Here is a 25,553-nt window from a genome sequence, read left to right as displayed (position 1 = left end):
GTTCCAGTCATAGTGTGGACCAACACATAGTAGGCACCCAGTAGGGTTTACTGCTCTGTGCTGGCCAGCTTCCCTCTGTCTTGCTAATGAGTGGCCATCTAACCTGGAGGGAAGCCTGCGCTGGCCGTCCTACTGACCGCTGCCTGTGGCAGGGAGGTAGGCCGTCTCTTCAGTGAGTCTGAGATGTAAGAGATCAGGAAACAAGGAAAGGAAAATAGCAGTTTACATGGAGGGTAGCCCAAACCTTTCTTGTGCAATTAGCCTGCCCCTCAGCTGCTTGTTTGGCCTCTCTTGTAGTGGTAATAGAACTCCATCTCTCCTAGCCACGCAACTTTCTCTTCCCATGCGGCTCCTGTCTCATTCAGTGGCACCTGCATCCCTTCAGTTGCTACACCTGAACCGAAGCAGCTTTATTTATTTATTTATTTTTTTGAGAAGTCTCACCCTGTTGCCCAAGCTGCAGTGCACTGGTGCAGTCTCGGCTCACTGCAACCTCCACCTCCCTGGTTGAAGAGATTCTCCTGCCTCAGCCTCCCGTGTAGCTGGGACTACAGGCATGCACCACCATGCCCAGCTAATTTTTTTGCAAACATATGTTGGCCAGGCTGATCTCAACCTCCTGACCTCATGATTCGCCCTCCTCAGCCACCCAAAGTGCTGGAACTAAGGCGTGAGCCACCGCACCCGGCCCAGCAGCTCTTTTAAAACACTGTCTTCCCCTGCCCAGCATCCAGTCCTTTAGCAGATTAAGCCACATCATCTCCAAAACAGATCTCCAGTCCTTTCACTTCTCTGCCTCTGCCACCATCACGTGGCCGCGTCACTTTGCTCCTCTCATGTGCATCCTAAAGGGCCTCTTTGTTTCTCTGTCCCCCTTCAAGTCTCTTCTCCACTCAGCAGCAGAATGACCTTTCTAAAACATGAATTGTATCATGTCACTTTCCTGCTTGAAACACTTTGATGGCTCCCCACTGCACTTAGTACAAAATAAAAAAATTCCTAACAAACCCCTTTGTAGTTGGGCACCGTTTTACCTCTTCTCTGTAACGCTCCACGCCACCCTTCTTTCACTTCCTCTGAAAGCTCTGTTCCACCTCTGTGTCTTCCTCATCACGGGTTCCAGCTGCATGAATCTTCACAGAACTAACTCCTGCTCATCCTTTGTGTCTTCTTTTAGTAGCTACTTTCTCAGAAAAGCCTTCCCAGCAGTCTGTGGTTTAGATCCTTCCCTTCATTTCTTTGCGTTTCACCTTTGACTTTCCTCCTTGTCACCATTGCTAATCATCTCTTTATTTGGGCGTTACCTAATTAAGGTCTTTCCCCAGCTAACCATGAACCCTGCGAAAGCAAGAAAACATGTGTGTTGTCCCTGTCTGTCCCTTCAGTACCTAGCCAGTGCTTGGCATGTAGTCAGCACTCAGAAAACAATTACCAATTAATACATTTCTAAATGTTATTCTTTGAAAATGGCGACTTGATCCCAGGTATCTGGTTTCAAGCCTATGCCATCTGCTGAAATCATGTCTCTTTCAGGTCTTGGATGTGCTGGATCTGTGTGTGGTTGTGCTGCAATCCCACAAGAACCAGCTGCTTCCCTTGGCTCATCGGGCCTGGCCTTCGCTCGTGCACCGACTCACACGGGATGCCCCCCTGGCAGTGCTCAGAGCCTTCAAGGTACTGTACCGGCACCTGCCATGGTCTGTTGTGAGGGTAGAGTTAGTAGGCACAGAGCTCACCTGGGCCTTTTGGATTGTCTCTCTTCATCTGATTGCAGTTTACATGGAGGGTAACCCAAACCTTCACAGTATGTCACATGCTGTGAAGAAAGTATAGAAACATAAGAAAAGCGCAAAGAAAAAAGTGACAGTCATTCTCCTTTTGAATTTGAAACAGAGTGAACTAGTAGATGAAAAGGCCAGGCAGTAAGCTCAGCACTTCTCCACACAGGAGCTCGTCTCCTTACAACCACCTTGCAAGGTAGGTATCTTGTCTTTACTTTTGGCAGAGGAAGAAAGAAGCTCAGAGAGGTTAAGGAATTTTCTCATGATCGAACGGCTAGTAATTGATAGGAACCCAGAGCAGTGAGTTCAGACCTTGGTCTTTGCACTGCACAGGAGTCAAGGTGAAGGGGCCAAGGTTCTGGCAGTGGAAATCCTCTGCCCACCTGAGTGATGCTGGCAAAACGCAGGACCACCCATTTTCGTGTTGGGCTTAGGAATACCTAGCCCACCTTTCTCGTAGTGTTGTCACGATAAAATGGGACTATTTGGTGGAATGCTTTGAAAAGCTAACAGCCCTATATATATATATATATATAAGGTATTATTCTCCCTGACTTAGTTTGGCTTACATTAGCACGCATATTTTAGCTTATTTATTTATGTCTTTTCTTGTTCTAAAAAGCCCTTAAGGCAAACTACAGAGATACATACCACAGGGTGGCGCGTGCCTATAATCCCAGCTACTCAGGAGGCTGAGGCAGGAGAATTGCCTGAACCCAGGAGGCGGAGGTTGCAGTGAGCCGAGATCATGCCATTGCACTCCAGCCTGGGTAACAAGAGCGAAACTCCGTCTCAAAAAAAAAAAAAAAAAAAAAAAAAGAAGGTGCGCAGGAGGAGGCAGAGGGAAAAGATGTGTAGGGACACAAAATGAAGCTGGTAATGCACTTGGCCAGAGTAGTTTGGTCTTCTCTAACTTCTTCAGCATATGCTGGATACGTATATGAAAATAAAACCTATTTGTGTTAAAATATAAAACATTGTTAGTGTCTTTTCCCAAAACAAAATGCACAAAATGACACCTGTTCAGGTGTATGTGTGTGCCAAAGAAAGAGGGAGGTTAGGGGAGAGGGACCTTACCCAGATGTACTGCTTTTTTTTTTTTTTTTTTTTTTTTTTGATGAAAATTAATAGGTTGTCTGAAATAACAGCAAGCACAGAAAAATGAAAAAAATATAAAGATGTGTGCGCAGTAACAGAGACTGCTTTTCCCACGTGCGGATACAATGTTGACACGGAGGCCTACAGAAGCTGTGCCATTCGGCCGAGGGACCTGAAATGAGAGCCATGTTCTCTGCAAAACCAGCAAATACTCTGTGCTGGTTATGCCTTGCTTACCAATTTTTTAAAGAAATTCCTGTTACCCTGTATACTCAGTCTTGTGCATCGGGGCAAAACGTTTCAATATGTTCTGCTAGACAAAGTTTAAAACGAGACATGCAAAGAAACTATCTGTTGTGAAAGACAGAATGAGAGTGATGTGCATAACAGATTGTACAGCCAAACAGAAGGAACACTGGGTCGGCCGCCCCTGCAGGGACCCTGCCTTGGTTCAGCCCAGGGACCTCAGCCCAGTCACTGACCGCCTGATGCCTGCGTGTGGCAGCAGCTGGGCTGTGGTGTTTGTGATTTGCTCAGCTAGCTAGAGTTAAAAGCACACGTATTTTCTCAAGGGATGTTAGGAAGATTCAAGCAATGATCTATGTGAACTGCTTTAAGCTCTTCTCTCTCTTTTTTTTTTTAACAAAAAGGGGAGGGAAATCAAGATATTAATCATATTATTCATCCAACCCAAGAACCCTTTGAATTATTCTCCGTGTAATCTGTATTTATGGCTAGAAGCAGCCATGCCTTAGGAGCAGAGACCTCCAAATTCATAACTGTCAAAATCACAAACCATGGGCAAGGAATTAACAGCAGTAATTCTATTTTTTTTTTTCGCAGGCAGAGACCTAGATGAAATCAAATTACCAAGCATTCTTTAGCTCTCTTGCTGCCTCGGCAATGTTCACTCACCAGGTTGGGGGCTGTTTCTGCAGGTTTTACGTACCCTGGGAAGCAAGTGTGGCGACTTTCTACGCAGCCGGTTCTGCAAAGACGTCCTGCCAAAGCTGGCTGGCTCCCTAGTCACCCAGGCCCCCATCAGTGCCAGGGCTGGACCAGTTTACTCACACACGCTGGCCTTCAAGTTGCAGCTGGCTGTCTTACAAGGCCTGGGCCCCCTCTGTGAGAGACTGGACCTAGGTGGGTACCAGGCAGTTCCACCTGGACGCACATACTCGGCATCTGTCTCACCCCTGCCATCATGCCCTCTGTTCAGTCGTGCCCCCTCCCCTCCCCTCTGTGCACCTCCTTTAGTCTTACTTTGGCTTCATTTGTCTGTTTATCTTGATGTGTGCTTTGACTGGCGGGATGGAGTAGAGAGCCCTGGGCATCTTGCCTAGCCATTGCAGTTTCCCCAGACACAGCTGGTCACTGCTTGTCCCAAATGAAGTCTGAGGCCCGATGCTTGTTTTTTTCTTTTCTGCAGGTGAGGGTGACCTGAATAAAGTGGCTGATGCCTGCTTGATTTACCTCAGCGCCAAACAGCCCGTGAAATTACAAGAGGCTGCCAGGAGGTACGTCTGCCTGATCACCCACATCCCTTTACGTTTGTTCTAAATTACAGATGATTTGCTAATGGCAAGCAGAGTTGAGGCATCTCTGCTCTTTTCTCTCTCTCCCTGCCAGGTTAAGATCATTTCTTTAACTGTGCCAACACTAGAGATGGTATTTTTACTAGATGTGTTTCTCTTTGCCAGTAACCTTTTCCTCTGCTGCAAAGTCAGCAACAATTCCTGAGGGTCAAGGAGTAGAAAGACAATGTGCTAGAGAGGACGCAGCACCCTCCTGCTTGGAGGGGAATCTGCTGCTAGGCCTGGAGACCAGGTGCCTGGCGCTTCTTCATGCCTGGGCTCCTTAAAAAGCAAAGGGAACGTGCTGGGTTCCTGATGTGGCATACGTTGACTCCATGGCAGGTCTTAGATGGGCATCGGTGCCATGAATCTTCACAAGTTCTGTGCAGCATTTTTGTGTGCAGGCAGGTGCACATGTGCCTTTTTCCGGATAGATGACCATTCGTCCTGTTCTAATAGGAGTCTGACCCAGAGAACATGAAGAGCTGCCAGACTAATGGCTTAAAGGGACTTTTCTAATTCTGAAACTAGGTGATTCCAATTTTCAAGAGTTTGACCATACTTATTTGAGAATAGCTGTACCACCTCTTCGAGAAGAAGCTATTGCTGGTTACTTTAATCCTAAGAGCTAAAGCTCTGAGCACAACAGCATTCTCCAGACATGAGACCCAAAATCCCCTCTGCCCCTCTTCTCCCAGCTTTCCTTCCAGCTGGGAGCAGCCTGCATCTGGGAACTGCCGTCCCAGGATGTCTGCTGCTGAGGCGAAAGCTGGGCCTGGCACTGTGTGTTGCTCTGGCCCTGCAGCTCCTCCAGCCTCACCAGCTTCATGCCTGGAGCAGAATCCCCGCTTTTTCCTTCCTAGTTTCTAGAGAAACATCCCTGATCCTCTTCAGTGGAGAGGGAGTTCGGAGTCAGCTCATTCCCTCAGGGGCCAAAGGGCTGCTCTGACTGTGCAATGAGGAGAGCCAGCTTGCTCCCTGAGAAACCTTGCACTCCCTGGGACTGATGGGAATATCTTCTTGAATTGATTTATTGTCCTTTGCAATTTTTTGCTCCTGATTTCCCGTTTCCTTTTTCTTCCTGTCCCTTTCCCGTCACATCCCTTAGACCCAGGATCTGTCATAGTTTCGTGAGCACAGGGGCGCATCCTAACCAGCTTCTCATCCCCAGGCATTTTTATTCCTTACAGAATCAGCTTAGGGTGAAAATAGTCCTCCCTGGGTGGTGCCTCTGAAACTGACTGTGCTGTGATTTAAAGTGCAACTCAAGAACATAACGAATTTATCTTCAAGTAAATTATTTTAGATGCCTATTACAGCCAAGAGTTACAAAGGTCTGATTTTCACATTCCCCATTCCATTCTACTTTTCCTACACCCACCCCATCCCATCCTTCAAGTTTAGAACCATCAAATAAGCTAATATTCTCAATTCATTATCTTTTCATTTCTAATTCTCTTTTTTGGCACTGAAAGCAATTAAACCCGGAATTAGACCTTGCTGAATCTTGAGCTGGTATTCAGGGAGCCTCAGGTGGAGGAACACGCAGCCTGACCACTTGACTGCAGCCTCCTTTGTTTGCTCCAGCACATTCCGTTCAGGGGTTGTCCGATGGCCATGGCCTCCCTCCTGACGGGCAGGAACGGGGAGGAAGAGCTAGGTGGATTGCTTCACACACATCACCTCCAAACTTATCTTGAAGGTGCGGTGGGGGGGCGGTGGTTGTGGGGGGATCAGTGTTGTCCTTGATCAAGAGCTGATTTGGCATCTTGATCCAGAAATTAATAACTCTCTAAGTGGGAAAAGAAGCCTGAGACAGTAAGAAACCTGGTCAGGTCTCTCTGTGAGCCTCATTAGCACATGGTGAGAGTGGGGGTGGGTGGGCCACTTAGTACTGAAAAGTCATACCTACTGGTACCGAGGACCAAAGTTCCTTGCATGAGGCAATTTCCCCATCTCAGCACTTGGCCCTGCCGTCCATCCCGTTGTTCATTCTTAATTCTTCTCTTTCCTTCACACCCCACATCCATGACCAAAAGTAAAGCCTGCCTACCTCACTTGGAAAAATTGCTCTCAAAATGGCTTCTCTCAAAACAACACCTCCAAGCCACTAGGCGAGGCCACCATCATCTCCCACCAGAACAACGATAAAGCTCACCACCGGTCCCACTTCCACTCCTGCCCCTCTAGGTATTCTCCATACCACAGTCAGAGTGGCATAGTTACACACGCTTACCCTCATAGGAGAAGAAAAATCTGTGCTCTTTGCAGGGGCCCAAGCGGGAGCCTTGGCTTAGTATTCAGAAGAGCCAGAGAGGACCAGAGAGAATTTCCGACCCCGGGCGGACGACCAGCCTGCATTGGAAGTGGCTCTTCTGTCTGCCAGAGAGCTGATGAGGGAACCTCTCAGGGCAGGAGGCTGCTCCAGGGCCCCCTGCCTTCTGGAAGGAGATGGCTGTGCACCGGCCCTGTAGGGAAGCGGGGTCTGTGGGCCCCTCTGATAGGTGTGCTTGGGACCTCTGAGGGGCACCTTCTTCGAGTTGGGGTGGAGGCAGACTTGGCAGCTCCATGAGAGTTCCTCTTCATGTGCATCACACTTGGGTTTTTCCTTGCTCCCGTTTGCTTTTCCTGGCTCCGAAGAATGACCAAACTTGTGTTTGCTTTTTTAATTTGTCATATTAAATATAGCCTTTGTGGCAGGCTTTCACATCCAGGCTGTAAACTCTAGAAATGGAAATTGATCAGGGGGTGGTTGATATAACCGAGGTTGTAAATGCTAAGAACGGAGATGCCATTCCAGTTTAATGCTTTTATCTAGCGAATGTGCCTTGTATGGAGGGGACATAAATCTTCCAACTAGGGGGAGGCATGGAGGAGGGGCAGGGGAAGGTGGGGGCAAGGTGTGACCTTGCTGTGTGTTACCACCAGGTGTCACTGTTAACTGGCAATGCAAAAAAAAAAAAAAAAATGCTAGCTCCCCCAAAGTCCCTCTAGTTAAGTAGCTTCAGTGGGTAACAAATGTGCAAATCATATTTGGGGTGTGGGAGGAAGGCTTAGCATACCAGGAGCTAAAAATAAGGTAGTGTCCCGGAGGGTAGACATTGGATTCCAGACAACAGGTCAGATCAGCCACACCCCCGTCTCAGCCAACTGCAGAGGCGAACTTGCTGATCGGCGTTCTCGGCCTCCACGATTCTCCCGGCGTGTCCTGGGCCTTCACAGTTCTTTGTCGGTCAGGCCGTGGAGCTCTTCCCTCCTGTACATGAAAGGAATTTGAAAATAGAGCATACACCCCAAATTTCTGTTTTTCCTTCGAGTCAGTACATGTCCTTAGCCTGGTTTAACTCCATTAAAACCAAACTCCTTGGGCCAATCTCTTAGCAGACTCTGAGACTCCCTGGCTTTTGCAGTGAGATTTCTATCATTCAGTGAGCCTTTTACTGTGGGCTAAAAGGAAACAGAACTAGACAATACTTATTTCTGAAAAGATGAAGTCAGGCTGAGTGCTGTGGCTCGTAATCCCAGCACTTTGAGAAGCTGAGGCGGGAGTATTACTTGGGCCCAGGAGCTCCCGACCAGCCCGGGCAACATGGTGAAAACCTGTCTCTACTGGAAATACAAAATTACCTGGACATGGTAGTGGGTACCTGTTGTCCCAGCTACTTGGGAAGCTGAGGCAGGAGTATCACCTGAGCCTGGAAGGTCGAGGCTGTAGTGAGCCATGATCACGCCACTGCACTCCAGCTTGGACAACAGAGTGAGACCCTGTTTTGTTTTTTTTTTTTTTTTAAAAAAAAAAAAAAAGATGAAGTCATTGCCCAACAAGTCTGACAATAGAGAATAAAGCTTAGCCTCCACCCCCAGTCCTACCTCCACCTGCTAACCCCAGAGCCCAGATAGGGATGCAGGGTGCCCACAGGTGGTGACCAGCTGGTGTACCTTCTGGCCACACAAGTCTTGGGTGCTGTTATTGCAGCAGCCCCTGGTGCGGCGCTGAGGAGGTTGCCATTCCAGCTCCCTCTGCCTCGCCATTGTGTGTGAGGGCAAAACACAGCAGTCTTGGTTTGGACAAACTGAGGTTCAGATTTACTGGCCACGTGACCTTGAGCAAATGATTTAGTGTCATTTCATTTTATTCCTCTGTAAACTGGGGATGACGAAAGTCCCATTCTTATAGGGTCCTTGTGGATGAATCACATTAGTATGCTCAGGGAGTCTCCAGGTACTGTTCTAGGACCGGAATTGAGGAAACACAGATGGGGGCCTCTGCCCTCTGCTTTTGTTCTGAAGGCATATTTACATCTGTATACATACCTATGTGGGGTACATTGTATGTAAATTTACCAAATATGTGATATATGATGTATGTGTTACACATACACATAGACACTTGAGCACAGAATTTCTTGTTGTAAACCTGCTTCATCTTTACTAAAATCTGAACTGGGGTTTTCACCTCAAAAGGATCTTTTCATGTTAATTGTGCCACCACGGTTTGCAGAAGTCACGACCAGGTTTGAAGGTTCATTTACTGACTGACTTCCCTACTGTCTTTCTAGCAGTAGGATCCCAGCCCATCAAAGAACCAGCTGGTGCCTTCAAACCCTGGACGAACACAGACTGGCACAGACTCATTCATTTCATCCCCGTCAGAGTCCCATCCCCTCTCTTTCCCCACACATGAACCTATTATATTTGAACGGATGAGGAGCCACAGAGGTGATCCATTAGTTCAGCTGAGCTTGAAATTAGTAGCTCATCCCCTTAAATGGTGTGGGCAGTTTGGCTGAGCCTGGACTGCAAAGCTGTTCCCCCTTGGATTGCACCCGGCATGGAAATGAGGGCACGCCTAATATTTTTTCCTTTTGACACTTGATTAATAGTTGACAAATCCAAACCCAAGTAGTTAGCTTTCCTATTATCCATCTTTTGACAGGCATTGCTGCTTTTCTTTTTGAGTCCCATTGTTCTAAAAATACACACAGATCTGAAGCTCTTCACTGCATATATAGACCTGATTTCATGGTGTCAAAGATAAGAGACATCTGCCAGGCAGATTACAAACCAAGTGGGTTGCCGGGTTTCAGAACCGAAGGCAGGGACCTCTGGCTACTTAAATTCAATGCTGCCGATTCTGTCCCTACTTCCTTGGTGTTGTCACTGATAACCGGCCAGGGTCAGCCATCTTACCACCCAGTAGCAAGGCCAAGCGTGGGGTGCGTGTGCACAGTGTGTGCTGTGCCAGGTTGGGAGCAGAATGCTCTCCACAGATTGAGCCTGATTGCAGCACCGCCTGCACAAAGTGGGTTTCGGTTGTCAGAGGTCATGGTCAACCATGGGGTAGTTATTTCCTCACTCTGCAGGCTCTGTCATCCCTCTCGAACACCTCAGAGGCGTGGAAGTAAATGTTGTCTCAGTACCGGGTAAAGTAGCCAGAAGGTGATCTCTATTGTCTTATTTATATGTGTATTTTAAGATTTTTATTGGGTCTCCTCTGATGAGCCAAGTACTGTGTTGAGAGTTAAGGATTTTCAAAGATAATTCCCAAGGCCTCACATTGTGGTTCAATAGCAAGATAACCTTGGACAAATTAATTCACTTCACAAAGTCTCTGTTTTCTCATCTGTAAGACTGAAATAAGCATATATATTATTTTGCTTATTTCACCTAATACAAGGAATCAATAAAGTCAGGTAGCACCAAGTACCACCACAGAGTAAAAGTCACTATGTAGTAGTTGTTAATTATTATTTGAATTTCTTCTTATTCCCAAAATGACTTGGAACATCTTATAAATTTTTTGCAACAAAGAAAAAAAGGAAGTGAAGAAGTTTTTAATACAGAAAAATAGCAGCAGAACCAAGATGAAACCAAATTGCGGTTAATATAGACAATACAGTGGAGCTTGGCATCCCTGCTAGGGAGGAGCTTTCAGAGCGGCTCTGTGCTTCCTGACCGACAGCAAAGAGGAAAATGGTAGAGGAAGTACCGAAGAAGAGTTTTTAAAAAGAAAAGGAAAGAAAGCTTTTCAGAAAGAAGCATGGCTTTCCTTATTACTGAACCTGAGGAAAATGTTTCCCTGGGTCATCTTAGAAGAACACTGGGTACTGTCGTGACTAATATCCTCAATGTCCTTGCAGTAAATACAGAAGTACATTTCCTAGAGCTGTTTCTGAAGGCATCCGTGAGTGGAGGCTGCTGGCTTAGTGCCAAAGCACAGGTTACAGGAAAACACTTCAGGCAGAAGAGGGGCAAGGTAGGTAGGCTGCTGTGATGATGTCTTTATTTTCAAGGGTACATACCTTCCAGGGAGGGGCAGGAAACGCTAAATGCAGCCAGCTGGGGAAAAGGTCCGAGTCAGCCCTCACGGTGCTCAGCATAGAAGACCACTTTAAAATCTGTGCCCAACAGCACTGTCACGGGATCTAGGCTTGCAGGGTTCCCGGAGGCAGGAGAGCTGGCCAGATGGAAAGGGCTGCTTTTAAATCTTGTCCCAGTGGGATTTAAACCCTCCTAGATTCTGGCTTATTTTTGAATTGTCTATAACAGATTGGGCCTCTCAGTGCCATATCCTTTTAAATATGCACAAAGCAGTGGAGTCATTCCTCCACATTTCTGATACTTTATCTTGTGGCACTTCAGGGATGTGGTGAGCATCATTCGCTTCTACTGGTGTTTATGCTTTTTAATCCTGCCCTTGTTGCATTTAAATATTTTTAATATTTACATGTGTGCGTATGCATGTTGGCATTAGATCGATAGATGAATGGTTTTGAACAGGTAAATATAGTTAAGTCTAACGAGCATGTATAGCTGCAGAGGTAATTGGTAGTATTTATTTGGGGAGTAAATCGTTGCTTCAAGTCATAATCCTCCATTTCCAACATTTAAAAACAAAAAACGACCTCCATGCAGAGCAAGATAGCTAAATTGAATAGCAAGAAAGGACAGGCTTGAAATACTGGTTAACCAATGAACCGAGACCCATTAGAGTAAATTACCAAGTATAGTAACATAGCCCCACTGCTTGCTGGCGAGGACGCATCGACACCCTGAGCATCCATTTGTTTAAAAGGAAACACACAGCCTCATTTGCGGCATCAGCATGCACAGAGTGATGGGAGAAAAGATGGCCAGAGAAAAGGAGAGTGTGGAGGCCGTGCTGCCAGAGAGGGAACAACGGGAAAGCCAAAATAACATAATGGGTATGCCTGCTTCTCGACAAGTGAGCTTACTTTCCCATTGCATTTGGTCATGCCCACATAGAGCCTGTACTGTGTTCCTAAGGAAACATTTCTGAGTAACTTCTTAGAAGCCCCAAATAAATAAGCAGACAAACAGATCACAAAGCCACATGTTCTTTACCACTGGCGTTTACCCTGACGGCTCATGAGAGCATTTTATAAATCCAGAAAGAGACAGAGAACAGCAGATCCCTCAAGCAAGTAATTGACAGAGGAAGAATAGCCTGTCTCCCAGGAGAGCTGGAAGCGCTGCATTTCAGTTACAGTTTATTTAGCTTCCCTGGGCCTTCATTGGCTCATGGTTTTCTAGAGCTCCCTTTGAGCAGATGTTGTCTAGACAGAGATGGTGAGAACATACTCTGTAATATTTGCTTCTGCAGCAGAGCAGAGGGGTTTCTTTCTGGTTTTGCCATATTGGGAGGTTGGGAGTGGGTGACAATCCAGTGCCCATGATTGAAAACTGTCAGCCGGACGCAGTGGCTCGCACCTGTAATCCTAGCACTTTGGGAGGCCAAGGTGGGTGGATCACCTGAGGTCAAGAGTTTGAGACCAGCCTGGCCAACATGGTGAAACCCCATCTCCACTAAAAATACAAAAATTAGCTGGCCGTGGTGGCGCATGCCTGTAATTCCAGCTACTAGCGGGGCTGAGGCAGGAGGATCACTTGAACCTGGGGGGCGGAGATTGCAGTGAGCTGAGATTGTGCCACTGCACGCCAGCCTGGGCAACAGAGGAAGACTCTGTCTCAAAAAAAAAAAAAGAAAAGAAAAGAAAAACTGTTGTGTTCTGTTGGAGCTACTAGGGATCTTAGAACTGATCTGATCCACCCTCTTTACAAAGAAGCAACTTGCCATCCCCCTTCTCAGGAAGCCATGCCTGGTGCCACCCTGCACCTCACTTCTAGGATGGCCCTTGCCACATTGTGCCATGAGCTTCTGTGATCCCTTCATCTACCCCAGCAGACAGGGAGCCCTGAGGACAGAGACTCTTTTGTCCCGCTGTCTTTGTGCCTCAAGCCCCTTGATTAGTGCCTGGGCAGAACCAGGGTCTAGTAAATATTTGATGAACCACAAAGAGATAAGACTGAAACCCAGCTGACCAGATTCCAGGAGCACGTTTCCTCCCTCCCCATCCCCTCCTCCTCGCCCCCAGCTTGCTCACTAGGAGCACCCCAATATTGATCATGAAGGAACAAGCAGTTTCTGCTGTTTGGCATCTGGAGTTATTAGGTACTTACTGATAGCTGTCAGTTGTGGATAGGGCTGAAGTGCAGGCAAATGGCTGCCTGCATGGAGTGAAATTCAATAAAACCGCATTTTAAGTGAAAAATCAGTATAAACACCAGGCTTCTTTGCCATGGAAACAGGTTGCTTAGAAACTGCCTAACAGCGAGTTCTAAATTTTTTAAAGTCAAGTTATCATTTAAGCTACACGGCCCTACAGGTTATTGAGAGATAATCACTCGCCTCAGGACACTCAGAGGCATGCGGCACAGCTGAGTGCCTCCCGATACTCTGGGGACCAGATAATCTCTTGATAACTGTGCTCCCCGGAGCCACTGATTTGGGCCTGGGGGAAGGAGAAAAATTTTTGTTCAGGAGTTAAATGGTGTACATATATTTTTTAAAAAGTATTTCTCTTTGGGTTTGAAAAAAGATGGAACTGGCCATTTGGCATGTTCAGCAGCCATCCCTGCGCATCACAAGATGTATTGGGAACATTTTCTAGGCAGTTACCCCAGTCACTTCAAAGCAGAGGTCCTGTCTTTGTCTTCTAGCCTTGGCTGATGCCAAAGGAGTTTTCAGTGACTTCGGCTTTCAGCCCTTCACTCTGGAGGTCCCTCTTCCCAGCTAAGGCTGGGCAGGAACCGGCCCCAGGACAAAGTGGCACCAGAGTTTGGAACAAAGCCTGGTGCTAAGCACTCAGATCAGACCTCCTGGGCCTCAGGCTCAGCTCCCAGGGGCTTAAAGCCAACAAGGGTGCGGGTTCAGAATTTGTCGGTGTTTAGAGTTCAGCAGGCCGCGTGCCTCGCAGGGAGTGCGAGCACAGCTACGCCTGCCAGCCATCTGGTTGCACGGCACAGCATTTGCTCCCCACCTCAGGCATGCGGAGAACAGAGTATAGAGCCCCATTGGCTGAGAACTGGGACCCCCACCAAGTCAGTATGGAGGAAATTATGAGTGAAACAAAAGACAAGTGTTTTGCGCTTTTCAGGTGTCTGAAAATTCTCCATGGCATGGTGATGCTGCTGAGATTGGTAGTGATAATTATGCCTCGGACTCACTTTCTCTCTCACTCTCACTCTCACTCTCACTTACTCTCTGGAAGGAAGGAAGGAATACTGTTTTCATTATATACTTCAAAGTGTTTTCCTACACCTCATCTCTTGAGAGCCTCAGAACAAACCTGTGAGGAGAGTGGGCTGGGTGTGATCATCTTCCTCTGGAGAAAGAGGAAACAGGTTCATGAGGCAAAATAACTTGTTCCAAGCCGCAGAGCTAGGGGAAGGAACAGGCATTCCTGCCGTTCTGGGGCATGTGCCCCTTTAAGAGCGAAGAAATGAGACCCAAAACAGTCCTTCGAAGAGTTTGACTCTTGCTTAATAGAAGAAGGTGAACTTTGCACGTTTTTCCTTGCTTTTCTGTTAATATTTCATTTGGGTATCTTGCAGGGCAAAAAGAGTGGCTGATTTTCTTTTCCTTTCCTGCCAACGAATACAACATTTATATTTAGCCTGTTAAAAAGAGCTCAGAAAATGAACATTGCAGCATTTTCATGCCGTGTAAGTCAGAACGCAGCTATGACTGAACTGGGCCATAGCATCACTTTGCTGGGTGTTGCCCAGATAAAAATATCCCTTGAAGCTGGGAGAGCGCCATGCTGTAGCTTGAGAAATGGTTCCAGCTCTTGAAAGGGGGAAAAAAAATCAAATGAAACCATTTGCATTCTAACAGTCTTTGGCACCAGGGAAAACTGTCAACTGTGTCACATGTAAATAGAAATCTGCTTCCCAGTTTTGGTGCGTTTTTTTTGTAATTTCCCTTGCCACTCTAATTATCAAAGATATTTTTATTTTTAAACAAAAATTGTCTCCCACGCAGGCCTCATCTCCTTTCTGCGGTGAAGTGGAAACGATGAATTAGAATATTCTAATCACTTCTCCAGCAACCACCTTGGAGGTTATAAACACAAGATTATCCTAAGCAAAGAAAACTTACATTGTTTGGGCACAGACAGGCCAGGAAAAAATTCAGTAGGCCGGGCACAGTGCTTATGCCTGTAATCCTAGTAATTTGGGAGGCCGAGGTGGGTGGATCACCTGAGGTCAGGAGTTCGAGACCAGCCTGGCCAACTTGGTGAAACCCCATCTCTACTAAAAATACAAAAATTAGCCAGGCGTGGTGGTGGGTACCTGCTACTCAGGAGGCTGAGGCAGGAGAATCACTTGAACTCAGAAGGTGGAGATTGCAGTGAGCCGAGATCACGTCACTGCACTCCAGCCTGGGCAACAGAGTGAGACTCCATCTCAAAAAAAAAAAAAAAAAAAAAAAAAATTCAGTGCACTTGTCCACCCTCCCCACTCCCCCACTGCCTCTCTGGCCTCCTTAGTGTATGTCCATTACACCTAAGGATGATATCAAGACTGGCTTCACAGTGAGACCCAAATCCACTGAGAGTACAGGTCTTTCATATTCGTGAAATGAAAGCCCAGAATTTACTCCCACTTAGCAAGCATTGAAGTTCCTATTTAATGCCCAATGGTATGCAAGAGGCTTCTAAGAATAATTGCCAAGAATAAAATGTGGTTTATCAAATAGATACTGGATGCTGTTAATTGGTAAATAGGAATCACATATGCTAGGCTGTGTAGGGCTTGATCTGTGCGTTAAACCTCAGCAAAACCCTGAGTGAAGGACATCCCCCATTTTTAGAAATGGAGACACTGAAACAGGGCAAGTTGAATGATTTCCCAAAGTCACATAGCTAGTGATGCCTCTGATCATTTGAATCCTGTTAATAATGTTCCTTGTTCCTTCCTTGGTTGTGAGAGTTTGACCCCTCCTTCCGATTCTTGTGTAGAGTTTAACTATTCTAGAGAGGGGTGTCGTCTAAAGTCATTCGTGTGCAGTGTAGTAAGTCACTATGTCCTCATTAAAATGTGAACTCGTTCATTGTTACACGGACATATTGCAGGGGGGGAAAAGGAGAAATGAGAACGTGTTCAGTCAACATTAACTGGATGCTGAGCACATGCCATGCCAGGTGCCCAAGATACAGCAATGTACAGAACAGATGTGGTCCCTGGTCCTTGCCCTCAGGGAGCTTATGTTGAGGGAGAGAGATGACGAATGGTCAATATGTGTTGGGAAAGGTGTCCTGAATGAGAAAAGTAAGGGCAGCCTTACTTGGGCACAGTGGTGTGGGCAAAATGGCATGGGGAGGCCAGCCTCCGAGCAGGCGATGGTGAGCTGAGATGGGCAGGCTGCCTGGGAGGTCCCATTCTTCCTGGGATTGCCAAGCCAGACTGAATTGCCACCGTGTGTGAAGTTTACACTTGGACTGCCCAGCACAGTGGCCCCGGGCATGTGACTGATCTTTCAGGGATAGTATTTGAGCAGCTAAGAGGCAAGGGTTGTGATCCCAAAGTTCAAACCAAGACAAAAACCACCTTTGGTGGCTGTGTGGCGTCCAGCAGGCTGGACCCTTGATCTCTTTTCCTGTCATCTGTCAGAGGACATCCATGCTCTCTCTCTGCCAAAGGTCACAGAGCAGGGCTCAGCCAGTCCTGACCTAGGAGAATAAAGGAGCCCTTCAACAGCCTGCCAAAGGCGGCTTATTCTGTGGATCTGATCCCTGTGGGTAAGCAGCTCCTCACAGGAGCCATGAGTGTGTGTTCACACCACCAGGAATCCATGGCTTTTGGCCAGAAGGGGTCCAACCGCCGAGTTGAGCAGCATGCTGGAGGAGCGTAGCAGTGAGACTTGCTCAGGGCCTCCGAGGAGGACAGGGAGCCCCACCCAGGGCCTGCCCCCAACCTTGAGCTGAGCCTAGGAGCTGAACAAAGCCTTTAAGAAAGGATACACGCTGTCATTTTTCTTCTTTATGAAAACTGCTTTACACCTTGAACTCAACCTCTTTCTTTGCCAAGAGCTTGTTTGCTGTCAATATTGTTCTGCTCAGACTAATTACTGGTTTTCTGTATGTCAATGGATATGAAACTTACCTGTATTTCTGATGGGCTTTGGGACCCTCCTCCTGGTCCTGTCTTTTGAACTCAGGTGGGTTTGTTCTACTATTTGAAGTGACTTGATACTGTTACCCGTTTCTTCTCAAACAGTCCAGTAAACAGCCTCCTGGCTGGGGCTTCAGCACCCCCCTCCTTTCCCCTCTGTACCCTCCACTCACTCCTCTTCCTCTCTCCACAGCGTCTTCCTCCACCTGATGAAGGTGGACCCAGACTCCACCTGGTTCCTCCTGAGCGAGCTTTACTGCCCCATGCAGTTCACGCCTCCCCACCCCAGCCTCCACCCCGTGCAGCTGCGCGGGGCCAGCGGGCAGCAGAACCCCTACACGGCCAATGTGCTCCATCTGCTCAAGGAGCTACAGTGACCCTGCTCCCCACCGACCCCACCTGCCGCTGCAGAAGCCACCGACCCCTCTTCCCCTGCCAGTCAGAAGTTGGGCTGACCCCACCCAGCCATAGGTAGTGACAGCGGCAGCAGGGAAGGTGAATTAGCCAATCAATTTATAAATTGATCGATCACACAACTGCTTAGCAATAGATTGAAGGAAAGTAGCTGACTGTTATTTATATTTCATACCTTGTGTTTTCAAATGACATTGTCTGGTGGCTCTGAGGGTTTCACTCCTTAGCCTACCGTCTCCATGCATGGCCCCAGCTGCCTCACAGGCCACACGTGCACACACACACACACACACACACATACACACACACACACACGAGGTCACTTCCCGTCCATCTGCATACATCTCCCTCTCTTCAAATAATGAGATGGAACTAATTTGTTATACCTAACCTGTTCTTTGGGAAACAAATTGAAATAAAGGCACTCCTTGGATGAAAAGTATGATCAACAGCTTGCTTTGAAGTTTGTTATTTAAATTGGGTGATTATTTTTTAAAAATGAGATTCTGTTCTCGAATGGTCAATATAGAACCACGGTATAAAATCCAAAGCCAAGCAGTACAAAACAGAGAGCAGTGAAGAGTAAATCTCCCCCTCCCCACTTCTCAGACGCCTAGTTTCTGTCTCCAAAGGCAACCACTCGGAACAATGTTTTGGATACTTTTTAAGCAGGAGGTTAATTTTTTTAACTTTTTATTATGGGTAGTAGTGTAAGGAAGTCCTGTGTCCCCGTGAAACCCAGCTTCTCTTGTGGTCAGCATGTGGCACAGCTTGCTTCCTCTGTGCCCTGCCCATGTACCTCGCCACACTGGGGTTATTTTCCAGGAAATACCCGATGTTGCATTGAAACTTTTTTGAATGTACAACCACAGTACCGTTATCACACCTAACCAAATTAACAATGACCCTTTAATATTGTCAGATATTGTCAGTGTCCAAATTTCCCCAGTGTGTTTGGGTCAGGATCCAAGTAAGTGGTGTACATTGCTGGTTCGGTGTGCTCCCTAATAAATCTCTTCTAATGTGTAGATTTCCCCTCCACCTCTCATTTTCCTTGAAGTTGTTTGGTGGGGAAACATGGTCATTTCTCCTACAGCGTTTCCCGCCATCTGGGTTTATCGATTGCATCCCTATGGAGGTCATTTCATGGGCCCCTTCTCTCACCTGTGTTCCCTGGCCGTTGGGAGCAGAGTAAGAGTTGTGATCAGGTTTGGGTCTTCTGGCTTTGTTTCTGGCACTTCTCCTCCATAGGTGGTGTTACGTACTTCCATCAGGAGGCGTGTAGTCTGATTTCTTCTTGTGTTCTTAGCAGCCATGGTGATCTCACCGGGATCCACACGCTCATTAGGGATTGCAGAGGAATGCTGTTCTAACTCCACCATGCCGGCTTGCTTTTAGCCAGAGTCCTTGCATAAGGGGAACCTTCCCTGCATCAACCATCTGGTAACCTGCTGGTATAGTTTGTAAAGAAAAGGCAAGATAAATACTTGAGTTTTTTTCCTAGCTGAGAAATTAAAAACACACAGATTATGTAAATTCAGGTACACATCCCACCCCAGCCCCCTGGCCTCCCAGCCCCCCATGTATACTGAAGGATCCCAGGGATGGTGAATGTTTTCTCACAGTGCATGGTGGGGGTGCCCGCTAGATCACAATTCCAGTGACACAGATAATCCCCAAACTCCAAAAAGCCCAGAGGGTGCCTGGCATGGGGACATGTTGGTGTGAGGGTCCCCAGCCAGCTCTGGAGAAGCCCCACTCACTTCCTGCTCCGCTGTGTGCCAGGGCAGAGTGGTATCCAGCTCCAGTCTCAGTGGCAGCCGCCTGGCTCTGGTCTGGCTCCTGAGCCCTCAGGAAACCCTTCTCCTGGGGCTTTTTTCAGTTCTGCAGCCTGTAAAGTGGAGGGATTGGGCCAGAGGGGGAGCTCTTCATCTGTTGGGATCATGAGGACCCACTCCTCAGAAACTTGTTCCCGCTCTTCCCATTACCCCCAGGAGGGCACTGCATCCTCCAAGACTGCAGTGGGCACCATCTCATCTGCCAAAGGTGCCTCAGTGACCTCACAGGATTCCATGTGCAATTCCAGAGGCTCACCTGTGATCCCGCAGGGACCCCAAGTTAAGAGCCCCCGAAAGAGCAAGATCATCACTTAACTCTTTGAGCTTTAAAATTTGGGAATGATTTCCTTTGGAAAAAGGGAGGGAAATACCCTCTAATTGCGGGGATGGTGAAAGGATTCACAGCATTGTTCCTAATTCTACTGGGGACCCAAAGTGATAGGCTAATTCCGTCTCCAGATTCTGACAAATGAGAAAACAGGTCAGGGAGGTGGTGTGACTTGCCGAGCATTGCTGAGCTCTCCCGGTGAGATGAAAGTAGCCCGCCTTTGCAGGGCATCTGGGTGTGGCAAGCCGCGACGCTGTCCTGAGGAGCCAGGGGCGATGTGCACACGCATCCTAAGAAAAACTCGGGCTCTGTTCTGGGACATCCCTCCAAGAAATAATCAGCGTAGGAGGATATGCCGTGGTAATTCGAAAACCCACCGCTTCCTCAAAGAGTTAAGCTGTCTTGAGTCGCTTTCAGATTCTTGCAGGCAGATTGTTGCACTTGATTAAAAAAAAAAACAAAAAACTCATTAGAGCGTGTCTCCAGTTATTATTATATTCAGACAACTTTCATTTTTGAACCTGTCCAGCTGACTCAGTCTAGTCCCTGTTAACGTCAGCTTTGCAGAATACTCTGTTCCGCGGGTTAAAACTTGCTGGTGCCGTCAAGGTTTCTTATTTCACTCAGAGTGCACCAGCACTTCAAGTATTGTTTTGGCCAGAGGTAGGGGCAGGTACAGGATGGACAGGGAGATACTGCAAGGCCTAGAATTTCAGGTTGAGATGTTTGAGCTGTGATCTGCAGGCAGCAGAAGCCGCCTGGAGGATGCAGGAAAGTGTAGACCTGGACCCGGGTGATGCTTGGAGGTGGCTGGAGGAGGTGGCTGTGGTCTTCAGGAGGCACTGTGTCACGGAAGGAACGTGGATGATTTGGAGTTCCTCAGAGCTGGGCTTCATTTCTGACTCCACCTCTCCGTAACCGTGTGACCCAAGGCAAGTCATTTTATTTCTGAGCTCCGTTTTCCCATCTCTGAAATAGAGCTGTTGCGTCTGCCTCTTCAGGCAGCTGCCTCAGAGGGAATGAATGTGGCCGTGTTTGTAAAGCATCTGGCACCATGCCTGGGGCTCCAGCAGCGTCTTTTCCCCGCTGCCCATGGCTTTGCTATGGCTGCAGTACACACTCCTCTCCACAGTTACAGCTGAGGAAACAGACGGTTAGGTCTCAGCATGTGCCACCCAGAAACTAAAAGAGAACCACAGTAGGGGAGAGAATCAAAGAAGGCTTCTAGGAGCAGGTGAGGACCTAGTGAACAAGTAGATTTCAGCAGAGAGAATACGGGCATTCCAGACCGGAAAAATAACATGCCCAAAGGCCTGTGAGCATGCCTGCCAGTATCTGTACACATCATAACTCAGTTGGGAGTGACAGGGAAACCAATTCAAAATTGGCTTGAGCAAAAAGCGAAAATATCTTGGCACACAGAACCAAGAGGCCCTGCTGGTGCAGCTTCCCCAGCCTGTCCGTGTCTTTCGATACTTCTTTCTCAGTGGTGGCTTCACTCTGCAACTCCAGGCTCCTGTTCTTTCAGTGCCGCACACCCAAGTGAATGTGCACCTCCTAACAGCTCCAGCCAAAGGCCTGCGATTGGGTTGGATTTTTAGAGACGGGGTCTTGCACTGCTGTCCGGGCTCACCTGGAACTCCCTAGCCCAAGAGATCCTCCCACCTCAGCCCAAGTCCTAGGATTTGCTCTCATTGGCTCAGCCGGAGCTTTGCTCAGCACCAAACCAAACTTGGTCCATTTACAACAGGTGTCGGCAAACTTTCTCTGTAAAGGGCCAGAGTGAATCTATTAGGGTTTACGGGCCACACATAAGGTCTCTGAAGCATCTTCTTTGACTTTTTTTTTTTTAAACCATTTGTTTTTTTGAGACAGGGTCTCATTCTGCTAGCCCAGGCTGGAGTGCAGTGGTGCAATCTCGGCTCCCTATAGCCTCAACCTCTTGGGCTCAGGCGATTCTCCCACCTCAGCTTCCAAAGTAGCTGGGATTACAGGCACACACACCCACACCTCGCTAATTTTTTGTCTTTTTTTTTTTTTTTTTTTTTTTTTTTTTTTTTTTTTTTTTGAGACGGAGTTTCGCTCTTCTTACCCAGGCTGGAGTGCAATGGCGCGATCTCGGCTCACCGCAACCTCCGCCTCCTGAGTTCAGGCAATTCTCCTGCCTCAGCCTCCTGAGTAGCTGGGATTACAGGCACGCGCCACCATGCCCAGCTAGTTTTTTGTATTTTTAGTAGAGACGGGGTTTCACCATGTTGAGCAAGATGGTCTCGATCTCTCGACCTCGTGATCCACCCACCTCAGCCTCCCAAAGTGCTGGGATTACAGGCTTGAGCCACCGCGCCCAGCTTAATTTTTTGTCTTTTTAGTAGAAACAGGATTTTGTTGTATTGTGAACCAGGCTAGTCTCGAACTCCTGGACTCAAGCAATCTGCTGGGCTTGGCCTCCCAGAGTGCTGGGATTACAGATGTGGACCACCGTGCTTGGCCACCATCTTAAAAAAAAAAAAAAAAAAAAAAAAAAAAAAAAAAAAGGCCAGTCTTGGTGGCTCACGCCTGTAATCCCAGCACTTTGGGAGGCCGAGGTGGGTGGATCACCTGAGGTCAAGAGTTTGAGACCAGCCTGGCCAACATGGCAAAACCCTGTCTCTACTAAAAATTACAAAAATTAGCTGGGTATGGTGGCATGTACCTATAATCCCAGCTACTCAGGAGGATGAGGCAGGAGAATCGCTTCAACATGGGAGGCGGAGGTTGCAGTGAGCCAAGATCACGCCATTGCACTCCAGCCTGGGAGACAGCAAGACTCAGTCTCAAAAACAAAAAACAAAACAAAAACAGAAAAATTGGCTGGGTGCAGTGGCTCACACCTGTAATCCCAGCACTTTGGGAGTCCGAGGCAGGCAGATCATGAGGTCAAGAGATTGAGACCGTCCTGGCAACCTGGTGAAACCCCATCTCTACTAAAAGTACAAACATTAGCCAGGTGTGGTGGCACATGCCTGTAGTCCCATCTACTTGGGAGGCTGAGGCAGAAGAATCACTTGAACCCAGGAGATGGAGGTTACAGTGAGCTGAGATCGCACCATTGCACTCCAGCCTGGCAACAGAGCGAGGACCCCGTGCAGAAAGAAGAGAAGAGGGGAGAAGAGAAGCGGAGGGGAGGGGAAGAAGACAAGCAAAAACAGAAAAATTCTCTGCCTGAGGGCCTCACGAAAACTAAGCCAGGGGCCGTTTGTTTTCGCTTTGCCCTCGGACCTTAGTCTGCCAACCCCTGAACTTCAGCATTCTCGGGGATGGGTCTGGACACCCACACCATATGGAGAAAGAGTTGAGGTGGAGTGGTTTCCCCCAAAAGGAAGCACTGGATTTGGATACCAGGAAGAGAGATGCAGACATTGGGGAGGGCACATGTGACAGGCGCACACCACCCTGTATTTGTGGCCTGTGACAAGTGTGGTGTGGCAGTCTGGGAGAGTGAGTGTTAGGAGCTGGTGGGAGCTGAGGCCACGTTTATGGAAGGCCTTGAATGCCAATCTGAGCATCCCCAGCCTTAAGGGATCAAGAAGTGGCCTTGGAAGGTTCTTGAACAGGTGAATAATGTGTTGAAAGCAGCATGTTAGGAATATTCATCTCGTGGCAGCATACAGGAGAAATGAGAAGGGAGAGAGACCGGCAATGAAATTGTGTTTCTGAAAGTCCCAGGACGAGGAAATGTACCTCTTCCATCAACCCCAAACTGTTTGACATGCCGTGGTTCATGGGCAACTTGAGGCACATAAATATGTGCTTTAAAGTTTAAAAGTAAGAAGTCAGATGAATGGAACCTCTGATGAGGCTTCCTCCAGCTCCTTCCGGAGAGCTGAGGAGCCCTAGAAATGATTTTCCGCAGCTCCAGCTGTGATGAGCAATTCACGGTCCCTCTCCCTTTGTGTGTCTTACCCAGTCCTGTGCGTCGGGCTTGATTGGAAGCCAGGTGCCCGTATTGCCTATCCTCCGGAGTAAGGAATAGAGGCCAAATTTCAGAAAATAATTCTGAGTGATGGTGGACTCTGTGGAAGCGTTGATTGCTTTATAAATGGCATTCTCCTCTCTGTGCGCCCCCCCACCTCGCCCCCGGTTCACCACTGAAGTTTGGAGGCAGCGGCTTTTCAAATTACGCTTGAAAAGCAGCCTGATTTCCCACAGGAATCATCTCCTAGATTAGGAGCTATTCTACCTTTTCCGACAGTTTTACCCAGAGTCCAAAGCCTGTCTGCAAAGGACGAGGAGGGAGCAGTGCCCTCCTCGCTTCAAAGCTTTCAGCACCAACCATTTATGAAAACGTCTCGCTGCTGCAGCCGGATCCGGTGTCTGGGGCTGCCTGCTTTTGCGGCAGGAAAGGGTTAAACAACGCTGATGAATGGCTGCGTCCGCCACCCCCTTCCGTTTCCCTCCTTATATAATTTGCCATTCTTTTTGCACAGCAGCTCCTGGGTCTCAACCTGCTCTCTCAATCAGTACCCTCACGTCCCCAGCTTCCTCCCACACAGGCGGGCTCAGGAGTAAGGGAAGCACCTTTCAGAATCTCTGAAGCTGTTTCCAAGGGAAAAGATGGGCGGGGGGAGACAGAAGTAGTGGAGAAGAGTCAGAAGTTCCTTCATGAAATAAAACATGTTGCGTTTCGTGGGCGTGGGTGTGGGGGAGGGATAGGCCTCGACCCATCTTCTCATTGTCTCATGGACCCCACCCTGTGGTCTCCCAAATTTCACCCCAAACCCTGCCCCAGTTCCCTGGAGGGAATCGAACTGTGCCACAGCTCACAGGTGACCTTGGGCACTCTCATTCCCTCCCTGCGCCTCAGTCTCCCCATCTGCTAGATAAAGGGTTTGAACCACAGTCCCCAGGCATCGTTCCACCTCCTCAGCACCTCTAATTTGATAATATAATGTTGGCAAGTATATGGGGAGACAGGCACGTACACTGGAACAGGGTCTTTGGAGGCTGGTTGGGCAGTCTTGACCAAGTTTGAATGCACACACGTTTTGATCAGTAATTCTGCCTCTCAGGTATTTAATACTCACATATGTACACAAAGATTTACATGCATAGGCAATTTACTGCAACAGTCTTCATAATTTACAAAAACTTACAAATATGGAATGCCTGGTATTCCGTATTTGTGGCTTCATGTTTAATGCTTTTCCTTAATATCCGAAGAGCGGAAGCAGAAGATAGGAAATAAGCTAATCATAGTGCTGAACACTTCGTCCAGAAGAGACTGAAGGGCCCCCCACAACACAGAAATTCTCTTGAGCTATACTGAAGAGTGATACATCAGATGCCATGAGGCATGGTGGCTCACGCCCGTAATCCACAGCTCCAGCTGTGACGAACAAGGCAGGGTCCCTCTCCCTGTCTCCCCATATACTTGCCAACATTATATTATCTAATTAGAGATGTTGAGGAGGTGGAACGATGCTTGGGGATTGATTGGTTGAAACCCTTTAGACGGAGAGACTGAGGCGCAGGGAGGGGAGGAGAGTGCCCAAGGTCACCTGTGAGCTGTGGCACAGTTTGATTTCCTCCAGGGAACTGGAGCAGGAGGATTACTGGAGCGCAGGAGATTGGGGCTGCGGTGAGCTATGATTGTGCCACTGCACTCCAAAGTCATGAAATGTTACTGTTAACTGTTTCCTCAAAGTAAATAGAAAATTAAAGAGAACAGGGGACGGAGGGAGGGATGGACTGAATGATCTCTGGTACATCTGTATAAAAAAAATACTGTGCAGCGTTCGTTTTGTTTTGTTTTGTGACAGAATCTCACTCTTGTCACCCAGGCTGCAGTGCAGTGGTGTGATCTCAGCACACTGCAACCTCTACCTCCCAGGAAGCAGTTCTCCTGCCCCAGCCTCCCAAGTAGCTGGGATTACAGGCCCACACCACCACGCCCGGCTAATTTTTTTGTAATTTTAGTATCGATGGGGTTTCACCATGTTGACCAGGCTGGTCTCAAACTCCTGACCTCAGGTGATCCACCCATCTTGGCCTTCTGAAGTGTTGA

The 25,553-nt window shown here is 47.9% G+C and overlaps 1 protein-coding gene across 3 annotated transcripts in view; it reads left to right on the top strand.

The window, feature by feature from the left end:
• The window catches only part of TTI1 (TELO2 interacting protein 1), a 52,679-nt gene extending 31,161 nt beyond the window's left edge, over positions 1-21,518 (top strand). For 2 of the 3 annotated variants that reach the window (XM_003936369.4, XM_074406509.1), the window contains 4 exons: positions 1,534-1,674; positions 3,818-4,022; positions 4,309-4,396; positions 17,124-21,518. In XM_003936369.4, the coding sequence (XP_003936418.1) occupies positions 1,534-1,674; positions 3,818-4,022; positions 4,309-4,396; positions 17,124-17,307 (618 nt within the window). In that variant the 3' untranslated portion in view covers positions 17,308-21,518. Of the gene's footprint in view, positions 1-1,533; positions 1,675-3,817; positions 4,023-4,308; positions 6,150-17,123 lie in introns of those variants that run through there. The other variant, XM_074406510.1, reaches the window with a different exon arrangement.
• Positions 21,519-25,553: the final 4,035 nt, after the last annotated feature.

This window comes from Saimiri boliviensis, chromosome 9 (genome assembly GCF_048565385.1).
Source record: "Saimiri boliviensis isolate mSaiBol1 chromosome 9, mSaiBol1.pri, whole genome shotgun sequence".
Taxonomy (NCBI): Eukaryota; Metazoa; Chordata; class Mammalia; order Primates; family Cebidae; genus Saimiri; species Saimiri boliviensis.
Note: the sequence above shows the minus strand (reverse complement) of the source record. Positions and strands in the feature narration are given on the sequence as shown.